Genomic DNA, 27,046 nt, shown 5'->3' with positions numbered 1-27,046 from the left:
TTGACGCCATTCTTCTTGGAGGGCCAAGATCCGTTCTTGCCGGTTGGCTGGAGAGTGTGGTCGTTGTCGAACACGACGATCCATCAAGTCCCAGAGGTGTTCTATGGGGGACATGTCGGGTGAGCGTGCAGGCCACGGCAGGATGTTGACGTTGTTGGCTGCGAGGAAGTTAGTGACAATTCTGGCTGTATGGGCTCTAGCGTTGTCATGCTGATAAATGACACCACGTGGCTGCTGTTGGAGAAATGGTAGGACAACTTGACGAAGAATGTTATCCATGTAACGCTGAGCTGTCAAGTTTACGTCAACGATGACCAGCGGTGTCCTCTCCTGCCCACAGATCCCTCCCCACACCATAACCCTCCCTCCACCATATGGTACGACCTCCTGCACGCAACACGCCGCCGTTCGTTCACCCCTTCGGCGGTAAACACGTTGTCTTCCATCAGCCCTAAACATACAGAATCGACTTTCGTCAGTGAAGACAACCCTCTGCCAGTCACATTGTTGCCAACGTCGTACAGTCCGCGCCCATCTCAATCGCAGACGACGATGTTGCGCTGTCAATAGTTGTCCTCTGTATGGTCTAAAAGCCCTGATTCCATGAGCCCTGAGTCTCCTGGCCACTGTCTGTCGACTAACCCTGTGACCTAAGGCATTTGTCGCCGATGACGTCACTGTCAGGAAGCGATTTCGGAGGTGCAAGGTACGCAAGTACCGGTCATCATGGGTCGTGGTCACCCTGGGTCTGACTGTTCTTGGCCTGTCAGCGGTCCGCCCTACCATACCCAAGGCTCGTTCACGTTGTTCGACTGTGAGTCGTGGCATTTCTTTTGTGTGTTTTTTTATCACTGTGGATGTCTGACTTGCCGTTGCAATCGTTTTATACCCTTACCGGCACGGGTATTTGCAGTTGTCCGTGGTGCACGTGCTTTTCACTTTTTCGCGTGTTATCTCGCAAACATGTAACAGACGATTAACATTTTCTGTATACACTATTGTTGTATTTGGGTTATGTGTTGTAGATAGACTTCATCGAAAAAATATTTATACTTTATCTGAAATTTATATTTTCAGTTGGTAAAGTTTCTTTTGGATGTAAGTTTATATGTCGAGATAGTTTAAACTGACTTCATTTCACCACTCGTTTCAGTCGTGAACTTTCTGTGGTATTTGACCTCGCTTTCGCTTGGTCAGATACCATAGAAAGTCCACTCTTTTCGTGAAAATGGTATCTAACGAGAATGAGTGTAGTATTCTCTGTGTATCTTACCATCTGTATCAAATATCATTTCACGCGCACCATTGCATTGTTTGAGTTATCTGGTTGTTGACGTCATTCGAATCTTCTGGTGTCGGAATGACGTCACACTAGAAACGCCGTCATAGCTGAAGATTGTTGACGTCAATCGACAATTTGGGGTTTTGTAGACGGTGGTCGTGATCAATGTATTTTTCTCTAAGGGGCGCTGAAACCATATAAAAATAATGGGTAATAGGAACATTATTACACTCGCATATGTGTGTCATATTAATTTTACGAAACTCGTGTAAGAATTCATGTATTATCTTCACTATCGGTCGGGAAATACAAGAATTCTGACACTCGTTTCTTAAATTAACATCAGTATGACACACATGCTCGTATAATAAAATATGTGTTTTTCTCTGTGGCGACAAATTTAATTGATTTCATCAGTTTTTATGGCTTTACATGCCAAAATGTAATCTTCCGCTTTGAGGGCAACATAATATTTTCAGGGGTAGATCTATATGGTGGTTTCTTGTATTTGTGGAAATTATAGACAATAATTAGGAATTAGTATACCCATATCAGATCTCATTTGATACTTTTGAATACAATTTAGTCATTGTAGTTGTCTGAACGTAAACAATTTCTCACGAGGAAAAATATAGTTGGAAAACAGGAATGATGTGTTTCGGCAATCAAACCATCTAGGAGTCATCTAGAAATTTCGTCAGATTTGCCATCTCTTACCTCTCACATCCCTTCCATGTCATTATATTGGCATGCAAATGTACTAAAAATAATATCTCTTTGTACAAATAAAAATAAACAAACTGTCACAACATGACAAAGGTAGTTAAATATTTGTCCTGTCGTGTTCTTGATCCTGAAACAATGCACCAAAACTCGCAGGGAAAAACCCGGAAGTTGACTGGCAGCGCCCCCTAGGAACACATGCGCCATGGAAGCTGTCAAGCTGGCTAAGAGATCCTGAAGAGAATCTCAAATTTTAGGTCCAATTGAGGAACGAAGGAGAAGGATACTGCCTTGTTTTGAACCCTGAACGAAACATCCGGTAAATGTTTGTCGAACTTATGTCATTAGAATGCAATTACTTATCTAGATTTGCCGTATGAGAAGTCGTAATATGTAAACAGTGGAAATGGAAAACTGAAAATAAGAAGGAAGTACCCTTTGCAACCAGTGAATGCGATCGCTTTTGTCGGCTACAGAACTTATTAAAGTCTACGGTCTTCTTGTTAACGTGTAATAATTTAAGGTTATTGGTCTATTGTTCTATATGTGGCGGAAGTGTCAAAATATTCTGCATTTAACAATTGTTGTTAGTAGGGAGTTAGAAGTGTTGTGTGGGTTAACGGAAATGCTAAGTTGGACTGTCTGCTGTTGACACAGTTGTCATGCTTGACATATCATCACCAACTAATCTCAAATATGCACTGTCAACATAATGTGCCCTTGTTTGATAAATGTCTAAAACCCAGGAGTCAAACATATTATTTCATTTAAAGAAGATCTTATTCCATAGTCTATGCATTGAGCTCTGCACCCTGGAAGAGACATCTGATGCAGGTTAGATATAGGTGGTTGTTTGTGCATTCTTGTATTGGTTATATTTGGGGGAATAGACGTTTTGACACAAACTGCAGATGTTACTGGAAAAAAAGAAGGTAATCATTCTATAGAATTACTCGAATTAAAGGTTAAAGGTTTAACATGGTATTCCACGAGGCTCATATTCATGTGGATCTGATCAAATATTAAGCAGTATTTTACATTGAAGTTCAGATGACTCATGTGAGTAAGGATTTTTTAATATTTATTTATATTTTGCCAGTCTTCAGCATCAGCTCTCAAGTCGCAGGCAAAATATATCCCATATTGATATTTGGAAGTTCCGAAGTCAACATGAGTTTAATTGTCAAGTTGTCATTAGTAGTGTCCACTCTTATTAGTTAGTTGAATGATCATGTAGGAGTTGTGTGAACTTGTATGTCATGTTTATACCAGTGGACTCTTTTCTTAACCACTTCGTTAAAATATCTAGAAAACATGGTGCCATGTCTCCTGTGAGTCCAAAGGCTGATAAAAAAATGTTTATCTGTGTGCAGTTATGAATTCCTCTGATCTTTTGTACTTGTAGTGTATATATTGTAATTATCAGTTGCTTAAATTAGTTGCAGTGTTGATATGATTATAAGATGTGCTGCATTATTTTACTGGTGAACGTAGTTAAATATGGATTAAACATGTTGAACAATTATTTGATTTTTTTCAGTAAATTAAGAACATGTTAGAATAAAACATCCTCATTTAAACGTTTTAAAAATTATTAAGTTAGTAATACTTTTCTAATTTAACTGCAATGAGCATTATTATTGTTTTAGATCCTGTGTGTGTGTGTAAGGTTCCAGCAGTCATTAACACTCATAGCCAATCAGCACATCAATCATTGCTCATTAACTTAATTAAGAAAAGTTAACTCTTTATGACTAATTAAACATAAATGCTGCTACTTCTTTTTTCTTTTCTTTTTTTTCAGTTTCAGTACATTATAATCATCATCATAATGTCACATTAAGTTATGTATATACATGCATACATTTTTAAATGCTGCTTCTGTTGAATGATAGAAAAGCAAGAAACTATCATCCACAGTTATAACAGTTTTGTAACCTTGGATAGGTCTGGTGTTAACATTTCAGGCAACCTTAACATGCTGAAGACACATTGTTTCACTTGCACACTTATTGTTTATATCACCATGATCACAGCTAGAAACCTATATATATATATATATATATACAGAGCTCCAGATAAGCTTTGGTGTTGTGGGTATTTTACCCATGCATTTTAAAATCATTGGGTATCAGTAATTCTATCTGGGTATTCCAATTTCTGTTACCCTCTAGTTTTTACACATGTGGGTATTTAAGTTAAATATTTAAAAACACTATTCATCTTGTCCCTGCAAACTGGTGTTGTGTGGGTTCGAGAGCTTTATAGGACTCAAAAATACCGCGATACTTCCACAAGAAAGTGTGATGGCAAATGATCATGATGTAACTGTCATCGTGGAGTTTAGCAAGGTTGACGGAATGTCCGGATATAATTTCAAAATAAGTTGCTGATTTGGTAATCGAATATGCAGGGTTACTTCACAATATTTTGATGATACGCACAAGTTTTATTTTTGTAGCGTATCTGTAATGTTCGTTGCGTATTTGATACGCTTGAATATTATTTCACTGCATATTTCTGCATTTCTGATACGTATTTTACGCAGATACGCAGCTTATCTGCAGCTCTGTATATATATAACTTCTTGGAAACAAATCCATATGTCCAGATATTACTCATATCATGATTATTGATGCTGTAGCTATTTTGATCTACAAATTCGAGACACATTACAACAAGTGTCCGTTCTAAAGAAGCCATCTGTGTTTCCTTTTTACTTGTTGTTACCATGCCTGGCGTAAAGCATTAAGGAGATAAAGTAAGGACTTGTCAGCTCGGAGTCAGGTTACTGTGTCTGAGTTGAGTATCCATGTTAAAAACTGTGGTAGCGTATCTCAGTGGGTTGGCACTATAAAACCAGCACTGTTAGTCTGAACTTTATACAAGTCTTTATACAAGCTACTGTGAAGATCCGGGGTAGAATAGGTCTTCAGCAATACCTGCTTGTCCCAAGAGGCGACTAACGGGATTGGGTGGTCAGGCTCTCTGACTTGGTTGATGCAGGTCATCATATCCCACTTGTGTGGATCGATGCTCATGATGTCAATCACTGGATTGTGTGGTCCAGACTTGATTAATTACAGACCACTGTCAAAAAGCTTAAGTATTGCTGAGTGCAGTGTTAAACAACAAACAAACAAAACTTGTACAAGGAGCCTCACATACGGGCATGCACGTCGTCATGTAAGAGCAATAATGTTGAACACAAATAAAGCCCCGTGTCACCTCACCTCTTGATGGTGGTGTATACGGAGCAAGCTAAGAGTCAGACATGGTCAGACTGATTTGGAACTTTGTGCGTCAAGTGATGCATAATTACTTTATAAAGTATTGATTCCATTCCAGAAATATCATCGGGACCTATATTGCAGAGATAAGGGTGGTAATTTCTACGGGGTTACCAAGCACAATGACTAAGGCCCAATTGCACACTGAAGCACTGTTACAATGACAAGATAAGAAGTCAGGATATCTTAGCTTGACCTGACACAAATATACCGGTACTGAACTGCAAAAGAAACATCGCATCATGAATATACTTCATGAAAGTTTCCCATTGAAGTATCAATGCATTTCTTGGAGGCATCTCGTTTTTGACTTGAGCTTGTATCCAAATTTAATGTTAATGGCCCAAAAGTGACACAAATATAGATATACTGGGTCGCCAAAACACAGCTGAACAAATGTGTATGGTTCAAAGTGCCAAATGCTTCCCCAAAAGTCAAAATTTCCATTTCCATGTGCCTTTTCTGATAAACAGCACCCCAAAAGGTGGATCCAGCATCGTTGTATCAATACTAGCGCCATGCCAAGACTTTCGAGGAATCCGAGAAACCAGGCTGGCTTCAGGAAGACTGCATGCTGTTTGTGACCTGGTTCTGTTGCTGTAACCTGTTTATGTTCTCACATGGACCTTAAAGGGCAAGTCCACACGGAAATGAACCTATTTTTCTTGTACTTTTTCCACATTAAAAGTGTTAACATAGAAGTGTCATAGACAAAAATATAAAAATATCACAATTAATTAACATATTTTTCGCATTAAAACGATTTATATTTTTCACATTTACCAAGTGTTCTATTTCCACAACAAAAACACCATGGCTTATGCCCCTTGCAATATGACGTCATTGGTGCCAATTGATAAACATTATGACGTCATCCTGCTTTGTTAGAGCCGCTTAACGTGGTGTAGGTCCAGATGTGTGATTCTAGCGTCTCAGATGCCAGCCAGCATAGTGTTATGCTGAGTCACCACTGCGCCGGAGTGTGTCGTAGGCCATGTTGTTTTACCGCAAACTGGTACTTGATATCTTTTGCGTTGAGAATAGACAGGGACCCAGTTGAATTGGCACCAATTACGTCATAATCTAAGGGGGATAACTCAGGCCTGTTTAGCTCGAAAAACGAAGGCCTCATAACGGCATATCATTTTCACACTATTGTGAGCTTCCTACGTTCACTGTGAAAAAAATGAGTGTATATTTTCAAACACAGATACTAATTAATTCTAAAATTGCGTTTTGTTTAGAAAAAGAAAGAAAGTGATTTGTGCGTGTACACTTCCCCTTTAAACACATTGGCAGCCATTTGTGCAGTCTCGTCAGCATGCAGCCTTTCTGGTTCGGGATAGTGATCAGAAAATATCTATCTTTTTAAAACCCACAATAGTGTGAGTTTTACTCCATAGATTCGTAAGTTCCATTCCCATCAATGTCCTCAGCTAGATAAAGATGTTTATAAGGGGCAGCGGGGTAACCTTGTGGTTAAATCGTTTACGTGTCATGTCTTCGAGGGCCTGGGTTCTATTCCCCACAATGTCATCATCAAGATAAAGATGGTTATAAGGAGCAGTTGGGTAGCCTTGTGGTTAAATCGTTTACTTGTCACATCGTCGAATGCCTGGGATCTATTCCCAACAGTGTCATCAGCGAGATTTAGATGATTTTAAGGGGCAGTTGGGTATTCCTCAGTCACATTTGCTCTACGGCTGGGATAAGGCGTCCGTAGCCCCCCAAAAAGGAGAGGATCTGTGGTGGCCTCAGGGTCGCCCTAGGGCGTTTGTCTATTTTTTACAGGCCGTAGGGGTCGCCATGGGATCATAGCGCGGAGTTATAACTTTTTTAATTTCCAGGTTCACTGTAGCAATTAGACATGCCATAGAGCGGTTACCTGGCAACCATATGTCGGGCGTGGCCTTGCGTTTGCCGTGCGGCTGCCTTAGGCTTATATGAATTACGGTTGACTTTTGCGGACCCCCAAAGAATTGCGGAGGCATGGTGCAAAACTTGGGAAACTTTGTGAAGCTTTGTGAAGCTTTGTAATGAAATGTCTGTTGTGAAATTTCTAGTGAAATGTCCTGATGTGTGTGGCAAACCCAGGTGTTTAGCGGTAGCGGCAGTCTGGCTGCACGGTCACTGTATGGTCCTCTATGGCTGCCTTGCTGTTGCCTTGGTATTTGTCAAAAAAACTACGGCTGCCGCAGGGACGCCCTAAAGCTGTACGGCAGTCACAGGTTTTCTGTCTCCACAAATTCAAAATATGCTGTGCGGCTACCCTAACATATGTGACTACTACAGTCTGTGACCTTGGGAATGCTGCCGCGGCCCTATAATTGTTACTGGCCGTAAATATTTTAGACCCCATGGCCACCGCAGCAAAATAGGGTATGTGCAAATAGGAAGGCAGATGCTTCGATGCACACGCGACTCGCCAGTCACGACCTTGGGTGGATTCTGGTCCCTCTCGGCAGTGGATGATTTCACATAGCGCTTTAATTTCTTTCACGGAGGTCGCGGGTGACAGCACAGCCACGGTGATTGAATTAATTAGTATCAAGCGCTTCAGTGAGTACTGCGGACCGCACCCGTCTCGCGTACAAGAGACGGCAGAGTCGTCACGCGTACACGTTACGTCTGCGACTGTTTATAGACAGTGATATACGGTAAGAATCTACATCAAAACATTGCTATATGCAATGAACCAGAAGTTGTTATCCTTATAGTTGTATGTTTTCTTACTCAGTGAGCTAGCACTATAACACTAGTTAGCACTATAACACTAGTCTGGACTAAGACAAGCAGCCACACACGTACATTCATGCATGTCGCTATATACATGATATAAGTCCAATTATCTTGAACGGGACGTTAAATCCCATTTCACCTTACCTCACCTGAGGCGATGCCTTATTTAATTTCATGGTCATATCTTTGGCCATTATGATTGATTACTAAATGTACCAAGGTGTTATATTTAAGGTATGTAGTATCTCGATAGTTTATTTGAGAACTTGATCCAGATGACCTATGACCCATGACCTTTCACCTGGTTATGCCTTCTGCATTTTGTTTGAAATTATCGAATATATTAACATGATTAAGCTAATATCTGCCTTCTATAACATGTATGAAGTATGATTATCAGTCTAAAAATAGTTTGATTAAAAATGTGTTCATTGAATTGTAAATTATAAGAATGGCTGTCACAGCGTGTATATTTATAATGTGTTTTTCAGTGTTTTTGTCCCATTTCTCTGCTGTCTATATATACAGTAAACTACAGTTATAACGAATTTCAAGGGACCACTACATTTAGTTTGTAATAACCCTAGTTCGTTATAAGCACATATACACCATATATATACAGCAACTGGACGGGGCCAAAAAAAATTTCCTGGGCTCGACCGTAGCGCCACTAGTGGTTTTTACGAGTTATGTCCCTTCTAAGCCTCTCCTATGGACCAATCAGATTCACTTGCATCACTTGCATTTGCTTCAAACAAAATGGCGACGCCAAGTCGGCAAGGGTGGAAACTGGACTTTTGTAGTCAGTTAACTCTCTTGCCTCGGGAAGATGGACTGACTCCACTGTCAGGGGCCGCCTCCAATGACTAGTGGTAGAGTGTCTGCTCGGAGATCGGAAGGTCCGGGGTTTGATCCCCGACCGCGTCATACCAAAAGATGGTACTTGTTGTTACCCTGTCTGCCGCTCGGCATTAAGGGGCTAAATCAAGGACTGGTAGGTTTGGAGTCAGTAAACTGTGTCTGAGTGGGGTATTCATGTTAAACTGCGGCATGGTATCTATGTTGGCTGGCATTATAAATTGACATCAGTCCACGGGCACACACACGCACTAACACTAACACTAACACACTATATAAGTGCAATAATCTTGGGCTGTATACTCCCCAGGGAGCTGAGAATGAAAACAGAGTGCACACTGATCCATTGACTGGGGTGATAATAAAGGATCTGGCGCATTATAAATATGCACTTTGTGATGAGGATGATGATTATGATGTTTTTATCCCCCGCCGGGTCAGAATGGCCGAATGGGGATTATGTCGTGGCGCAGTCTGTCTGTCTGTCTGTCTGTCTGTCTGTCTGTCTGTCTGTTTGTCCATCTGTCTGTCCTTCCCACAGAGGGTACTTAGCTTGTGAAGCAACTCCTCCTACAGTTTCCAGAGAATATCCCTGAAACTCTACACACAAGATGTCGACATGTTGATGATACGCATATCGCAGTCCCGTTTCATTTCGACTAATTTTGCTGTTTTACGGAGCACCATGAAATCTACTCCTCCTCCAGTTTCCAGAGAATATCACAATATCTAACTATAACTATAACTATAGTTAGTTTCGTTGTATAAGGCTTTTGTGGGTGAGCTACATCCTTATGGCATTAGCATTCAGACTGGATTACTCCCAACAAAATGTTCTGCACAATTTGTTTCAAATGCAGTGCCATCTACTGTTGTTATTTCATAAAATACAAAGAAAATATAAAAGAATTCATGCAGGGGATGTTGTGCTCTCAGAGCACTCTTGTTTATTATTATTGTTATAGATTGAAACTGTGCTGTTAATGTGCCATGCTTCAAATAACATTTGTGTTAAAATAATGCAGAGATCAGCGATATTTCCACAGATGCTCACAAATGAACTTGTTTGGTACTGTTCTTATTAAATTCTATTTTATATGTTTTTGTGTAATCAATTTTTTGTGGTTTACTCTAATGAATATATTTTTTAAAGTTCTTTAGATTTGTAATAAATGTTATGTGTAATAGCACTGACTATGTATGTATCTTTTTATTTTGGAAATGTAGGTCATCTGGCCCATGATTAACAAGCAATTCACATACAATATATTGATGAAAGGTCTGCCTTGGTACATTCAGTGCATTACCATCTATATAAATTATAAATTATCAATAATTCATATCAGTGTATTTCAATTCATTGTTTTCACACTTTGAAACCATAAAATATGTGTGCACTTAGTTTCCATGCATGTTGGTTATTAATTTTTTAAATATTTTGATTACTTTTGAATATCCTTTCACAATGCTAAAAAATTGACTCCTTAAATTGTCATTCAAAAGACAGATCAACCAAAAATGTTCTTCATCTTCGATAACCATGATAACTTTCATTCACAAAACACTTTTACAATATGAATATAACGTTTCTTTGTAAACATGGTAAAAAAATATTTTCCCACCATCTAGACTCAATACTTAAATTATGATTTCCACAACAAAATTCAAATAAACATTACTTAAATAATAGATTTCAAAGCCAATTTTTACATCATACATCTTTCAATCGTTGAGCGAGTAACTAATAATATTTGCAGGTTTTGACTAGTGTGTAGAATGATGTAGAAGATCTCATGTTGGCCTGGCTCATGTAATATTAGGCTTTCTTGAGAAGGGGCGGTCGGGTAGCCTCGTGGTTAAAGCGTTCGCTCGTCACGCCTAGGACCCAGACTCGATACCCGACGTTTGCACAATGTGTGAAGCCCATTTCTGGTGTCCCCCGCCGTGATATTGCTGGACTATTGCTAAAAGTGGCGTAAAACCATACTCACTCACTCACTCACTTTCTTGAGAATTTTGTGAACATCGTCAACATTTAACTATGCAGGACACAATGGTGAAATAATATTTTCTTCTACAAAATTGTGGTAGTTTCTACAGTCTCTCCTACGCTTGTACCCCCATGGACATGAGTGAGTGAGTGAGTATGGTTTTATGCCGCTTGGTTGTATGGTTGTTCTTTCGAATTTGTTGGGGCCGGGGGGATTTGTCATCTTCCGATGATTCTTGTTTGTATAGTAACCAATAACATCCATTTTATTCACTACTACATGAACAAACAAGATTCTAATGTGCCCCTTGGCGGAGGACAGTGATAACGCTGTTTTCTTGTTCTGTTTCAGAGGCAGGAGAGTTGGTTGTCCGCAGTGGAAACCAGCGGGAATGAGTGATGATGATAAACCCTTTGCTTGCTCGGCTCTGGGATGTGGGATGGTGAGTTACCATGGTTTTGCTCCAAGGTCTTCAGCAACCCAGGCTTGCCGTAAAAGGCGGCTATGCTTGTCGTAAATGGCGACTAACGGGATCGGGTGGTCAAGCTCGCTGACTCGGTTGATGCATGTCATCAATCCCAATTGTGTGGATTGATGCTTATGATATTAATCACTGGATTGTCTGGTCCAGGCGCAATTATTTACAGACCACGGTCATATAGCTGGAATATTGCAGAGTGCGGCGTAAAACAACAAACCAACAACAACAAACCAACAACTGATGTGCAGGGTTTCAAATTCCTTGTGATATAATGCCACTGGCATAGTTGGAATAAGTGACCGGTGCTGAAATAAGGTATTCTTTTTCGGGGACATAGGGCCGCCAGTTGTCTAAGGTGCTTCCATTCACACGCAAGGCATCCCAGAAACATGTGATTGTGGGTTCGAATCTCTGTTCGCCCTTATAATGTTTATGGGTTTGTCAGCACCATACCTATGCTCGTGGGTTTAACCAAAGTGGTAGACATCTGGGACCTGCATTACCTAGGGAAACACTGTGATATAACTGTAATACTGTTAAAGAGGCGTTAAACCCAACTCACTCACTCACTCACTCACTCACTCAGGTTCACAGACCCGTGAAGATCCGGGGTAGAATAGATCTTCAGCAACTCATGCTTGCCATAAAAGGTGACTATGCTTGTCGTAAGAGGTGACTAACGTGATCGGATGGTCAGGCTCGCTGACTTGGTTGATGCATGTCATCGATCCCAATTGCGTGGATCGATGCTCATGATGTCAATCACTGGATTGTGTGGTCCAGACTCGATCATTTACAGACTGCCGTCATATAGCTTGAATGTTGGTGAGTGTGGTGTTAAACAACAAACAAACACTCAGGTTCACCTTCACAGGAGTCCTTATCTCCATCATTTGGAACTCAGTGATTCATTTGCAAGATGCAGACATCACTCACACTTTGTAGAGGAACCTTGATGCTGATGCTGTCCTCAGGGTCAGTGTCCTCAGAGTCAGTGTCCTCAGGGTCAGTGTTCTCAGTCAGTGTCCTCAGAGTAAGTGTTCTCAGAGTCAGTGTCCTCAGGGTCAGTGTCCTCAGGGTCAGTGTTCTCAGGGTCAGTGTTCTCAGTCAGTGTCCTCAGAGTAAGTGTTCTCAGAGTCAGTGTCCTCAGGGTCAGTGTCCTCAGGGTCAGTGTTCTCAGTCAGTGTTCTCAGAGTCAGTGTTCTCAGGGTCAGTGTTCTCAGGGTCAGTGTTCTCAGTCAGTGTCCTCAGAGTCAGTGTCCTCAGGGTCAGTGTTCTCAGAGTCAGTGTTCTCAGGGTCAGTGTCCTCAGATTCAGTGTTCTCAGGGTCAGTGTTCTCAGAGTCAGTGTTCTCAGGGTCAGTGTCCTCAGGGTCAGTGTTCTCAGGGTCAGTGTCCTCAGGGTCAGTGTTCTCAGAGTAAGTGTCCTCAGAGTCAGTGTTCTCAGAGTAAGTGTTCTCAGGGTCAGTGTTCTCAGGGTCAGTGTTCTAAGGGTCAAATCCCCAGAGTCAGTGTTCTCAGGGTCAGTGTTCTCAGAGTCAGTGTCCTCAGAGTCAGTGTCCTCAGGGTCAGTGTTCTCAGAGTCAGTGTCCTCAGGGTCAGTGTTCTCAGGGTCAGTGTTCTCAGGGTCAGTGTTCTCAGAGTCAGTGTCCTCAGAGTCAGTGTTCTCAGGGTCAGTGTTCTCAGAGTCAGTGTCCTCAGGGTCAGTGTTCTCAGAGTCAGTGTTCTCAGGGTCAGTGTCCACAGGGTCAGTGTTCTCAGTCAGTGTCCTCAGGGTCAGTGTCCTCAGGGTCAGTGTCCTCAGGGTCAGTGTTCTCAGGGTCAGTGTTCTCAGAGTCAGTGTTCTCAGGGTCAGTGTCCTCAGGGTCAGTGTTCTCAGGGTCAGTGTCCTCAGGGTCAGTGTTCTCAGGGTCAGTGTCCTCAGAGTAAGTGTCCTCAGAGTAAGTGTTCTCAGAGTCGGTGTCCTCAGAGTCAGTGTCCTCAGAGTCAGTGTCCTCAGAGTCAGTGTTCTCAGGGTCAGTGTTCTCAGGGTCAAATCCCCAGGGTCAGTGTTCTCAGGGTCAGTGTCCTCAGGGTCAGTGTCCTCAGGGTCAGTGTTTTCAGGGTCAGTGTCCTCAGAGTCAGTGTCCTCAGGGTAAGTGTCCTCAGAGTAAGTGTTCTCAGAGTCAGTGTCCTCAGAGTCAGTGTCCTCAGGGTCAGTGTCCTCAGAGTCAGTGTTCTCAGGGTCAGTGTTCTCAGGGTCAGTGTCCTCAGAGTCAGTGTTCTCAGAGTCAGTGTCCTCAGAGTCAGTGTCCTCAGGGTCAGTGTCCTCAGAGTCAGTGTTCTCAGGGTCAGTGTTCTCAGGGTCAGTGTCCTCAGAGTCAGTGTCCTCAGAGTCAGTGTTCTCAGAGTCAGTGTCCTCAGGGTAAGTGTCCTCAGGGTCAGTGTCCTCAGAGTCAGTGTCCTCAGAGTAAGTGTTCTCAGGGTCAGTGTCCTCAGAGTCAGTGTTTTCAGAGTCAGTGTCCTCAGAGTCAGAGTTCTAAGGGTCAGGGTTCTCAGAGTAAGTGTTCTCAGGGTCAGTGTCCTCAGAGTCAGTGTCCTCAGAGTAAGTGTCCTCAGAGTAAGTGTTCTCAGAGTCGGTGTCCTCAGAGTCAGTATCCTCAGAGTCAGTGTCCCCAGAGTCGGTGTTCTCAGAGTCGGTGTCCTCAGAGTCAGTGTCCTCAGAGTCAGTGTCCCCAGAGTCAGTGTCCTCAGAGTCGGTGTTCTCAGAGTCGCTGTTCTCAGGGTCAGTGTCCTTAGGGTCAGTGACCTCAGATCTTCACACATAGAGGAATTGAATCAGAGTAAAAGATCAGGGCCCGTTCCACAAACCAATCATAGCGCTAAGATATTAATTAATTAAAGATACCATAGACATGATAATGAGGAATACAGACAGAATTTCAAAGGTCAGTAAATTTATTTAAAAAAACCGTTTATGAGTTGATTTGTAATATTTAGCATGGTCATTCAGTATAGTTTTGCAACTGAAATATTTATCACCAGATATTGAAAGACCAATTAATGGTACTTTTAAGAGGAATGTAGACAGAATTTCAAAGTATGCAATATATTATAGGTTTGTGAATAGTTAGTGAAACATTTTCATCATTTTTTCATGTAAACACCCTGTATGGATTCATTAGTGTCTTGGTTGATGAAGTAGAAAATACTTCAGTAAAAGTTGGGAAAATTGAGGATTTTTTCATAGCTGTAATAATTATATTTGTGTGAATATTGAGATTTTGTTCAGTGATACAGTTATGGGAGACATATCTGAAAATATTTATCAAAATTGTGATTTTCACTGACTGTTCAGTAGGGCTGTTATGATTCACTTGCGTATTCGGTGAATCAAACCGTATCCATTCATGAATTGAATTCGTTATTCGTGGCCACTAGAATCAATATTTATGAACATGATGAATATGCAAGCATATGCATTTACATAAAAAAATACCCATAAGAACATATTTTATGCATAGATTTCTTCAAAAGACAACACTGTGATACTATTTAATTTGACAGTATTGTGGTCACTGGTCATTGTTGCATTTGAGCAGATACTAGCACCTGGATAAGTGCAGTATATAAATGAATAATATATTAATAATATATTAAAAATTAACAAACCATGTCAAATAATTCATCAACTGCTGACTTGTTATTGTATTTGTGAATTAATATTCGTATTCGTTATCCTATATTCATGATACGAATCGTATTCGCCTCATAGTGTAGTCGTTGCAGCCCTACTGTTCAGCATTTTTGGTGACTTTTAACACTTAAAACGAACACCTTTTTTTACACCTTTCTCTTATTATCATTTGCTATCATTTACATTTTTCTGCACTTTTGCTCCAGAAAGGAGTCAGAGAGTGTCATCTGCTCGGATCTCCCCGACATTTACCTGTAAAAATATTTTCTTAACTAAGTTATATTGGTCTAACAGATGTTATATTTGGGATAACACTTTCTCAGTACAGTACAGCTTAAGCCTCGGTGGCTGAGTGGGTTTGATGACTGACTTTGTGTGCTTGCAATTAGGTGCCTTCACTCTGGCAGTGTGGGTTCGAATCCCGGATGGGACTCAACACCACAAAGTACGAGAATGTGTAGTTTATTGAGAAAGTGTTATCTCAAATATAACATCTGTTTAGCTTTTGCAACATTGTAGGCACAACACGCGCAATTGAACTTGCTACAAACACACGCCTCTATTTGTGACTGGTGATGTATCTCATAATTATCACAGTTCGTGCTCACTAACAATGGAGCTGTCGGACTATGAAAACATCTACAGAATGAATATATATATTTGGTGGGACTACATATTTCATAAAGCAAAGAAACAAAACAACAGGCCTACGGATTTCTTCCGTATATTTTTATTACTAACATCCTGAAATAAACGATCAAAATGATATATGCCTGAACTGTTCCATGACGTGGATGAACTATTCAGCTGCTAATTTTTATAGGAAATGCCCACACACATAATGTGAACTCTCAACATCTACTGAATGTCATATTGAATCGTAGACCATTCAGTGTGTGCTATGATCAATAGATAAACCACTAAACTTCGAACAAACAATCCTGAAAGTGCAACACATCAATTTTAAATCACACATTCAAGTACACACACATCTTCTCATGTTTCCGCATTCACCCGCTAAATGCACGGACCGCGGCCACCTAAACGAGTCTCCTGGTGGTAATGAAGGCCGGGAATCAACCAAGCGCTAACGGTGAAGTGACACCAATACACAGGATATTCAAGGTCCTTTTACATGCGCTTTAGTGACTGTGCCCATGCACGCGAAAAACCGGGCCCTGTAGTAGGAATTGAAAATCCACATCCCAAAGAGGCCACCCTGACTGGTTATGTTATAATAATATTTATGCAAGTTGAAAGAATTTGGTAATTACTGATAAACAGTGTTGTACATCCTCCTCAATCAACCAGTCACTTTGATCAGATGTAGATGTGCTGATGGACAAAATAGGACAAAATTCAGTCATGGAAAAAGAACTTGTATATCACACCCATGTGAAAAATTTGTACTGTAAATCTTGAATGTTATAATCATATTTATGCAAGTTGAAAGAATTTGGTAATTACTGATAAACAGTGTTGTACATCCTCCTCAATCAACCAGTCACTTTGATCAGATGTAGATGTGCTGATGGACAAAATAGGACAAAATTCAGTCATGGAAAAAGAACTTGTATATCACACCCATGTGAAAAATTTGTACTGTAAATCTTGAATGTTATAATCATATTTATGCAAGTTGAAAGAATTTGGTAATTACTAATAAACAGTGTTGTACATCCTCCTCAATCAACCAGTTACTTTGATCAGATGTAGATGTGCTGATGGCCAAAATAGGACAAAATTCAGTCATGGAAAAAGAACTTGTATATCACATCCATGTGAAAAATTTGTACTGTAAATCTTGAATGTTATAATCATATTTATGCAAGTTGAAAGAATTTGGTAATTACTGATAAACAGTGTTGTACATCCTCCTCAATCAACCAGTCACTTTGATCAGATGTAGATGTGCTGATGGACAAAATAGGACAAAATTCAGTCATGGAAAAAAAACTTGTATATCACACCCATGTGAAAAATTTGTACTGTAAATCTTGAAATTAAGGGGTCTCAACATTAATATGACTGCCGACCCCTAGCCATCCCCAGAGGAATGATACATATCCTTAACGTAATTCAACCTTACCTTAATCCAATCAAACAGCAAATACCAGTGCTCATTCAGGCAAAGTAGTGCAATTCCGTAAAAACAATAAACAGTGTTTTCCTAAAAACAACACACTGTTTATATGTTAATTCTGTTGACTGACATTAAGGAAGTACAAAGGGAATAAACTTATTGAAACAATCTTAAGGCAGATGACAAGACAAAGGCTGTAGATCTCAGGAGTGTGGTGAAGGCTATCTGTGCGCGTTGGGTTGTGTCAGCCTTTTTCGAAGTGTTGCATGGGTGGCGTCTGTCTGGACTGCTGGAGTGGTCAATGATGCCTAGTTTGACACGAGTGGGTAGAACTCTTGACCCTAGTAGTGATAACTCACTGGACATGCTGAATGCCCTTTGTGTAATTCCTATTCTTTAAATGGCATTGTTATATTCTTGTTACTACTGCTGCTCAACAAACATGACAAACCATGTTTGTGTTTATATTCAAGTTGGTATTTCCGCTATCCCAAGTGTGCAGTGAGGCCTTCTTATTGTTGATAGTCATTTTGGAGACATAAATGCGAAGTTTAATTAATGCGAACAAAGACCACTCACATTTTTCAAATTTAATCTATGCTCGCATTAATTTCAAGATTTACAGTATTTGTTACATTGTGGTATTGACTATCCCTGTGATTGAGCCTCTGACCGGAGAGAGTAAGGTTGATGGTTTCGATTACCGGCCGCTTCATACCTACAGACATTAAACATGTAAAAAGATGGTACTTGTTACCATGCCTGGTGTGCTCGGCATTAAGGGAATTAAACAAGGACTGGTCAGCTCGGAGTCAGTATACTATAGACCATAAGTCTAAAACTAATAAGTATTCTTTCATGAAACTTTGCACACACAAAGACCAGGTTGTCAACTGATGCATTTTACTTTTTATGAATTTTTTGTAAAAACAAATTCTGTTTCCATGAAGGGCTGGGACAGGTAACTTGGGTAATTGGGTTGGATGGGTCCTGAGTATGACCCAGGTATCCACAGGACTACCCGGACCCGTGGTTAGTCACATGATATATTGTTCAATTACAAAAACTCACTATAGCTCAGTGGTTACACTACAAGTTGCTAGTGTTTGCAATTCTTTCTGACGATGCACACATTCCTTTGACTTGTACGTATATGAGTAAAGCTAAAGTTTCAGTCAAATTCAGTGTACGCATGATCTGATCGTTTGATACATGTATCTAAATAGATGAGCTACGGTAAAACAATTCCCAATCAGACAATTTTTCCCAACTCTTGAGACCTACAGATTGTACCCGGGTAGGGTCGGGTAATTGGATAGTAAATTTTGACCCATCCTTGCCCTATTTCCATGGCAACAAGTTTTACTGACTCTTGATATTGGTGTGTACCTGACATAGAAATACAAAGTTCCGAATCCCAACTCAATGGTATTGTTTTGATAGCTCAATAACTACTCATGTATACAGTCAGACTGATTAGATAGAATTTCTTGTTACAGGTGGCCCAGTCATCTAAGGCACTGCAATTCACTGTGCAAGGTTGTGTCTCTTGGGAAAGCCAGAAACCTGTGACTCTGGGGTTGAATCCCTTTTTGTCCAGAATATGTGACCCGTGAAGATCCGGGGTAGAATAGATCTTCAGCAACCCATGCTTGCTGTAAAAGGCGAGTAAGCTTGTCGTAAAAGGCGACTAACAGGATCGGGTGGTCAGGCTCGCTGACTTGTTGATGCATGTCATCGATCCCAATTGCGTGGATCGATGCTCATGATATCAATCACTGGATTGTCTGGTCCAGACTCGATAATTTACAGACCGCCACCATATAGATGGAATATTGCTGAGTGCGGCGTAAAACAACAAACAAACAACAAACAAACCAGATTATGTTTGTCAGAACAATACCTGTGCTCGTGAGTTTTACCAAATTGGTAAATGTCTGAGACCTGCATCACTTACGGCTTTCCGCCCCCATTGCCTTGAGCATATGACTGGAATACTGTTCAAAGTGGCGTTAAACCCGACCCACTCTCTCATTCACTCCAATTACTCATACTATGGTACAAGTATCACAATTCACTGCCATTTCAGCTTCACCATGCACAGCCATTTTGGTGAATTAATGTTCACTTTGCTAATTGTTGTTTTGCTGTTTCAGCGGTTTTCTACAGAGGACCACCTGAATGTGCACATAAGGAAGCATGAAATGTCACTGGCCTTGAACCTCGGGGGAGGGAGTCTAATCGCCTCCCCCACCAACCCATTCATAGGTGAGAGGTGATGGAGAAAAGACAGGGCGGTTCATTCCTCATCACCGACTGCTGCCACAAATACTGTTTACTTCTTTGTTTTGGCAGACCCGGGGTAGTTTCGGTCTTCAGCAACCCATGCTTGCCTTAAAAGGCGACTATGATTGTCGTAAGAGGTGACTAACGGGATCGGGTGGTCAGGCTCTCTGACTTGGTTGATTTGTGTCATCGATCCCAATTGCGTAGATTGAAGCTCATGAAGTCAATCTCTGGATTGTCTTGTCCAGACTTGATTAATTCCAGTCCGCCGTCATATATCTGGAATATTGCTGAGTGCGGCGTTAAACAACAAACAAACTTTGTTTTGGTAGTGAAGAAATCTGTGAAATCTGATTCATTGAAATAGAAAATTAATCCCAAATACTTAAATATTAGGAAAATTGTGTGACCATGGTGAACATAGTGACAGTTTGAAATATTGTGGTAGTGTATGTGAGGTGCTGGGCAAAAGAAAGTAAACACTTCACTCTTCTCATTTCTATGTACTGTTAAATTGCGACCCCAAATTCAGTGAGACGTCATAAGCACATCATCTTTTGTGAGATATGATGCATGTTACGTCGCCTATGAAACCTGTCTCAAATACATCACTAAATAAATAACCATTTATTTTTTGTTTTATTTTTAGCTACCATCAAACATGAATTTGTACTTTCCTTTGCCCGCCATTTTGGCTTTCTTCCCATGTTTCGCTAGACTATCATGATTAAGGTCCGTGGTTTGTCAGCACAAGACTCTTTGACTTCACTGTCGATGTGGGATAGTCTAGTGTTTAAAGCGTTTGCCCATCACACCGAAGGCCCGGGTTCGATTCCCCTCATTGGTACAATGTGCAAAGCCCATTTGTGGTGTCCCTCGCTGTGATATTGCTGGAATATTGCTGAAATTGGCGTAAAACCAAACTTACTCACTTACTCACTATAGATGTATTGTCTAAGACCTGTATCACCTTGGCCGCCTCACCACCTGTGACGATCCAGGGTAGAATAGGTCTTCAGCAACCCATGCTTGCCGTAAAAGGCAACTATGCTTGTCGTTAGAGTGGATCGTATCCAAATTGCGTGGATCGGTGATCTTGATGTCAATCACTGGATTGTCTAGTCCAGACTCAATTATTTACAGACCGCTGTCATATAGCTAGAATATTGCTGAGTGTGGCGTTAAACAGCAAACAAACAAATAAACAAACACAACAAACTAACACATTTGATGATGTCCTTGTACGTATTCAGTGAGTTGATCTCGGTTTGTGACATGCTGTGTACAGACCAGACGCCAACACCAACCAAGTTCCTGAGAAACTGTGAAGAGATAGGGCTGTTCCAGGAACTCAGTAAAAATCCATTTGAAGAGGCATTCAAGAAGGCGGCTGACCTGCCCGAGGTAGGCATGCATCAAGCATTTCTTGTGGATTCCCACCATGTCTTGTAACATGGTTAATCACTGGAGCAAGGGGGTTTTCATAGTCAGATAAACAAAGTTATACATGGCTTTGAGGTGAATGGGTATTTACCATAATGGAATTGAGATGAAGATATAATACTATTTCATTTAGGATGGGAAACAGAAGTTTATGGTCAACTTTCCATCCAACTATACATGCCTATTTGCCTGTTTTTAACAAGTGCTACTCCAGGGGAGAAGTTAAAGGTCAACATTGCTTCAATAAGCAAACTTATTCTGCTGTTCCAAGTGCCACTATCGCCAAATGGAAGTTAGGGTTAACTTTGCCATATTAACAAACCTTTTGTGGTGTTTTCAGGGAGTGCCACTTCCAGGTCCCCACTCCAATGATCTCAACACTCCAGTTCCACCTGACCCGTCACGCCTCGACTCGGTCATCGAGGTACCCAAGCTCACCTCCTCCTTGTCCATCAAAGAGGAAGTGGACAAGGAAAGTGGGGTCATCGTCATCGAGGAAACGGAAGCTCTAGACCTGTCTGGACGGCGACAAGATTCCAAGCAAGCCATCCCACAACCATCGTCCACAACCTCGGATGAAGACGTCCATGTCCGCTCCACATCCCAAGCGGCAGACAGCACCATGTCCCCAGCCAAACCTGTGGTGTCCAGCTCCAGTTCCGAGACATTATCACCAGCTCCGGTCAACATGTAAGTTGAAGCAGTAATGAATGTTCAGGGCCCTGTTCCACAAAGCTGCAAAGTCATAGTGATGTACTGTTCCCAGTTTGACCTCTGTTACTACCCTGGCACGTAATAGGTGACCAAATGGATTGGGCAATCCGACTGTGATTTGGGTGATGGCGTGGATTGTTGCTCACAACATCAATCCTTATACAATCTCCTTAAAATCAGATCTTAGTTTTCGCTACTGCTAAACAAAGATCTGAGGACATCCCATTAGGGGTCACGTCAGAACGACCTTTCATCTGATCAATCAGAGCATCGCTTACCAGATTATGAAAGTGACAGTCGGAATGATAGTTATGGGTTTAACGACCGAATCCATACAATCTAGACCATCTATTAGCCATTCCAGAATGTTCTTTTGTTCAGGTTTCAAATTTGTAATCAAGAATTTGTCAAAATATGTTTCGAAGCGTAGTCGCGAATTTGAAATTAGTGCCGTAAAGCACAAGAAAGCTGCCTTCTGATTGGTCATTCCATTGGTTGGTCTGACGTGACCCGGGATGTCCTCAGATCTTTGTTTAACGGTAGCGAGAACTAAGATCTGATTTTAATGAGATTGATCCTTATATTGTCTGTTGAAGACAGCATATGAAACGCTAGAACATATTATGTTTCTTTGTTTGATGCTAAACAACAATGTATGAGTATCAGGTGGAGCTACAGTCGTATAACATCAAAGTTAATACCATGGATATTTGGTAATCATAGGTGAGATACGTTTAAGCTAAATGTGGATGTTATATGTTGTAGGTCAAACGTCCCGGTGGTGCACCCAGCTGTGTACACAAATGTTGATGTTGTATGTCCATGTTGTAGGTCAAATGTTGCGGTAGTGCAGTCAGGGGCGGGGATGCCAACCACCTCAGCGAGCGCCGCGCAGCAAGTGTACACCATGCAGGTCTACCTCCAGCTTCCGTCAGGGCAGACTGTGCCCGTCAACATCCCCGCCACCATCGGCCCCTTGGGACAACAGCAACAACAACAGCAACAACAACAACAGCAGCAGCAGCAACCCGCATCACCACAGGGCATCGTCATACAACAGAAGGCACCGAGTGCAGCAACATTACCAACCACGCCTGTTACCACAGCGCCGGTCACTACCCCCACGTCATCCATGGTGCTGAAACAGGTCAGGGCAGAGAACTTTCAGTAGCAGTTAGATGCTGTAGTATCAAAGTAGTGATGATTATTACTAGTTATTATTATATTGTGCCTTCGACAAAACGGGACAGAGGTGGCCCAGTCATCTTAAGGAACTGCTATCTCTGTGCAGAGTTGCATCCCTTGGGCACGCCAGAATCCTGTGATTGTGGTTTTGAATCCCGGTTCACCCCGATTGTATTTCTAGGTTTGTCAGCACAATACCCGTGCTCATGGATTTCGGCAATGAGACCTGCATCACTTCGGACTTTCCTCCCACAGTAAACTGACACCTGCATCACTTCAGACTTTCCTCCCACAGTAAACTGACACCTGCATCACTTCAGACTTTCCTCCCACAGTAAACTGACACCTGCATCACTTCAGACTTTCCTCCCACAGTAAACTGACACCTGCATCACTTCAGACTTTCCTCCCACAGTAAACTGACACCTGCATCACTTCAGACTTTCCTCCCACAGTAAACTGACACCTGCATCACTTCAGACTTTCCTCCCACAGTAAACTGACACCTGCATCACTTTGGACTTTCCTCCCACAGTAAACTGACACAGAATACTGTACAAAGCAGTGATAAATCCTACTCACTCACTCACTCACTCACTCACTCACTCACTCACTCACTCACTCACTCACTCACTCACTCACTCACTCACTCACTCACTCACTCACTCACCCACCCACCCACTCACTCACTCACTCACTCACTCACTCACTCACTCACTCACTCAACCACCCACCCACCCACTCACTCACTCACTCACTCACTCACAGCAGACCGGATTCTACCTCTTTGTTTATCTTGCAATGTGATGTTTCAGAACATACACTTGTACCTTCATATAGAACAACTAGGTAGGTCATGGGTGGGATGGGGAGTTATTAAGGTTAAATGTGTTGTCAGAGATCGAGCAGTAGTAAACAAATTTAGTTCAGCCATTTATAAAACTTTTGGATAATAGTTACTAGGCAATATTATTATATCCCCTTCAACACTGCTGTTTTCTGTGAGAAATGGTGAAAAATATAATAATTGATTCTCAGGCAATGGCTTTTGAAAATATAGTGCGGGTTGGCGGTGTTTTTTTGGTGTTGTTTTATTGTTCAAACTAATATGTAACCAAATAAACAGATGTGTAACCAAATAAACAGATGTGTAACCAAATAAACAGATGTGTAACCAAATAAATAGTTGTGGGAAAGCATCTCCCAACATAAATGTATTTCTTGAAGAGTAAAATACTGGAATACAGTATTTGGCTACTAGGATTTTTTTGTTTTTCTAAAGTATGGAAATAAAAATGAAACGTGCGGTGAACTTTATAATGATGCAGGCTTTTTTAAGCCTAATGTGCATAAGAAATTTATTCTGTCATAAACTTTCAGTCTTGTACAGGGGTGCTTATAAACATTACTTCCAGATTGGCCTGGATTGGTCAGCTGCTGCTTATACGGTTTATCTAAGATTATGCCCAGTTGTTCATTGAATATGTGGGTTCATTTAATGGGGATTCGTAAATACTTATTGGTAAGAAGTAGGGCTGCAACAAATACACTATGAGGCGTATATGATTTGTATCATGAATATAGGGTAGCGAATATGAATATTAATTTATGAATACAATAACAAGTCAGCAGTTGATGTATTATTTGTCATATTCAGCATGTTCAGTGAGGCAACAACAGCATGAAATTAATTGACATGGTTTGTTAATTATTAATATATTATTCATTTATAAACCTCACTTATCCAGGTACTAGTATCTGCTCAAATGCGACAATGACCAGTGACCACAATACTGTCAAATTAAATAGTAAAAGAGTGTTGTCTTTTGAAGAAATCTATGCATAAATATGTTCTTATTGGTATTTTTTTATGTAAATGCACATGCTTGCATATTCATAAATATTCGATTCTAGTGGCCACAAATAACGAATTCAATTCATGAATGGATACGGTTCGATTCACCGAATACGTGAGTGTAACAGCCCTAGTAAGAAGATCTTGTATTAAATGTAAGGTCGTTGAGAACAGGTATTAAATCCTGGAGAAGTCATGAAGCTTTCTCTCAACCATTTGGTTTTTGTACCTATTCATCTTTTACAAATTGATTTTGTGTTTCCAGCGTTTAAAACAGACAATTCAGCAAAACACCCCATCTCTGGCAGTAATAAAGACGGAGCCTGCTCCCCTGCCTGCGCTGCACACGTCTGTCGTCAGCCCCTCCCAACCTTCCACATCCATCTATATACCGGATACTGTGTCAGGATCCCAGTCGGACTCCCCGGTCGGGTCTCCAGACGGAGAGTTCTCTGAGTCCGGCTTCAGCATGTAGGTGTTCCCCAATCATTAAGCAGTGTACATTGTATTATACTACTCAAAGGAAGCCAAAGAACACCTGCTTTTTTCCTGTGATTATAGGCAATCTGTCTTGTCATGTTGAGTACAACTACTGTGTGGTTCTCTTCCAGAAAACGGTCCAAAAGAGCCAGTGTGGACGATGATGCTGACGAGAGGAGAAGGAAGTTTTTAGAGAGAAACCGGTAAATATCTGCTCTCTGTCTAACAATATGAAGAACAAATATGCAATGGAGTTTAAGGGACAGATTTACATTGATAAAGACCCCTTGTCAAGGGATCCACTGAGATGCGTTATGTGTGTGTTTTCTAGGGTGGCAGCAACCAGCCATTGTCATGGTTACATGTCTTTTTCTACAGTGGCAGCACCAAGGTGTTGTCATGGTGATGTATGTGTTACAGCCAGGTGTTGTCATGTTCATGTAAGTTTATTCTAGAGCAGTAGCATCCAGTTGTTGGCATGGTAACATGTGTTTTCTAGGACAGCAACAGCCAGCTGTTGCCATGGTGATGTATGTGTTTTATTGAGCAGCAGAAGCCAGCTGTTGTCATGGTAACATGGTTTTCTGGGACAGCAACAGCCAGATGTTGTCCTTGGGATGTATGGGTTTTTCTGGGGTAGCAGCAGCCAGGTGTTGTCATGGTGATGTAAGTGTTTTTTCTAGGACGGCAGCAGCCAGATGTTGTCATGGTTATGTATATGTTTTGTAGAGCAGCAGGAGCCCGGTGTTGTCATGGTGACATATGTGTTTTCTAGACCTGCAGCAGCCAGGTGTTGTCATGGTGACATATGTGTTTTCTAGACCTGCGGCAACCACGTGTTGTCATGGTGATGTATGTGTTTTCTAGAGCGGCAGCAGCCAGATGTCGGCAGAAACGGAAACACTGGATCAACAACCTCGAGAAGAAAGCTGATGAGCTCCAAAACACTAACTCTAGATTACAGGTAACTACCAATATATATCTACTTTATTACAGTCACAATCTCTAGGTGAAAGATGACTTTGAATACTGAGAATACAAAGGAACAAACATGTTTTTAATCAAATATTATTGAACTCACTGAATTTGTATGCCCCTATACCTGTATACATATTTATCCATCTGTATGCCCCTACACCTGTATGCCCCTACACCTGTATGTCTCTACACCTGTATGCCCCTACACCTGTATGCCCCTACACCTGTATGCCCCTACACCTATATGCCCCTACACCTGTATGTCTCTACACCTGTATGTCTCTACACCTGTATACCCCTACACCTGTATGTCTCTACACCTGTATGCTCCTACACCTGTATGCCTCACACCTGTATGCCCCTACACCTGTATGCCCCTACACCTGTATGCCCCTACACCTGTATGTCTCTACACCTGTCTGTCTCTACACCTGTATGCTCCTACACCTGTATGCCTCACACCTGTATACCCCTACACCTGTATGCCCCTACACCTATATGCCCCTACACCTGTATGCCCCTACACCTGTATGCCCCTACACCTGTATGCCCCTACACCTGTATGCCCCTACACCTGTATGTCGCTACACCTGTATGCCCCTACACCTGTATGCCTCTACACCTGTATGTCGCTACACCTGTATGCCCCTACACCTGTATGCCTCTACACCTGTATGTCTCTACACCTGTATGTCTCTACACCTGTATGCCCCTACACCTGTATGCCCCTACACCTATATGCCCCTACACCTGTATGTCTCTACACCTGTATGCCCCTACACCTGTATGCCCCTACACCTGTATGCCCCTACACCTGTATGCCCCTACACCTGTATGTCGCTACACCTGTATGTCGCTACACCTGTATGCCTCTACACCTGTATGCCCCTACACCTCTATGCCCCTACACCTGTATGCCCCTACACCTGTATACCACTACACCTGTATGTCTCTACACCTGTATGCCCCTACACCTGTATGCC

At 41.5% G+C, this 27,046-nt stretch overlaps 1 protein-coding gene across 1 annotated transcript in view; it reads left to right on the top strand.

Annotated features, from left to right (window-relative positions):
• Positions 1-2,187: 2,187 nt before the first annotated feature.
• The window catches only part of LOC124150803 (cyclic AMP-dependent transcription factor ATF-7-like), a 33,647-nt gene continuing 8,788 nt past the window's right edge, over positions 2,188-27,046 (top strand). Inside the window, exons 1-9 of the mRNA XM_046522878.2 lie at positions 2,188-2,324; positions 11,235-11,325; positions 19,279-19,390; positions 20,697-20,812; positions 21,192-21,541; positions 22,397-22,712; positions 24,871-25,076; positions 25,217-25,288; positions 25,953-26,049. Coding sequence (XP_046378834.1) covers positions 11,275-11,325; positions 19,279-19,390; positions 20,697-20,812; positions 21,192-21,541; positions 22,397-22,712; positions 24,871-25,076; positions 25,217-25,288; positions 25,953-26,049 — 1,320 coding nt within the window. The 5' untranslated portion in view covers positions 2,188-2,324; positions 11,235-11,274. The remainder of the gene's footprint in view (positions 2,325-11,234; positions 11,326-19,278; positions 19,391-20,696; positions 20,813-21,191; positions 21,542-22,396; positions 22,713-24,870; positions 25,077-25,216; positions 25,289-25,952; positions 26,050-27,046) is intronic.

Source organism: Haliotis rufescens, unplaced genomic scaffold (assembly GCF_023055435.1).
Source record: "Haliotis rufescens isolate VD_foot unplaced genomic scaffold, xgHalRufe1.0.p SCAF_4, whole genome shotgun sequence".
Taxonomy (NCBI): domain Eukaryota; kingdom Metazoa; phylum Mollusca; class Gastropoda; order Lepetellida; family Haliotidae; genus Haliotis; species Haliotis rufescens.
The sequence above is the reverse complement of the archived record's forward strand: the minus strand, read 5'-3'. Positions and strand labels throughout refer to the sequence as shown.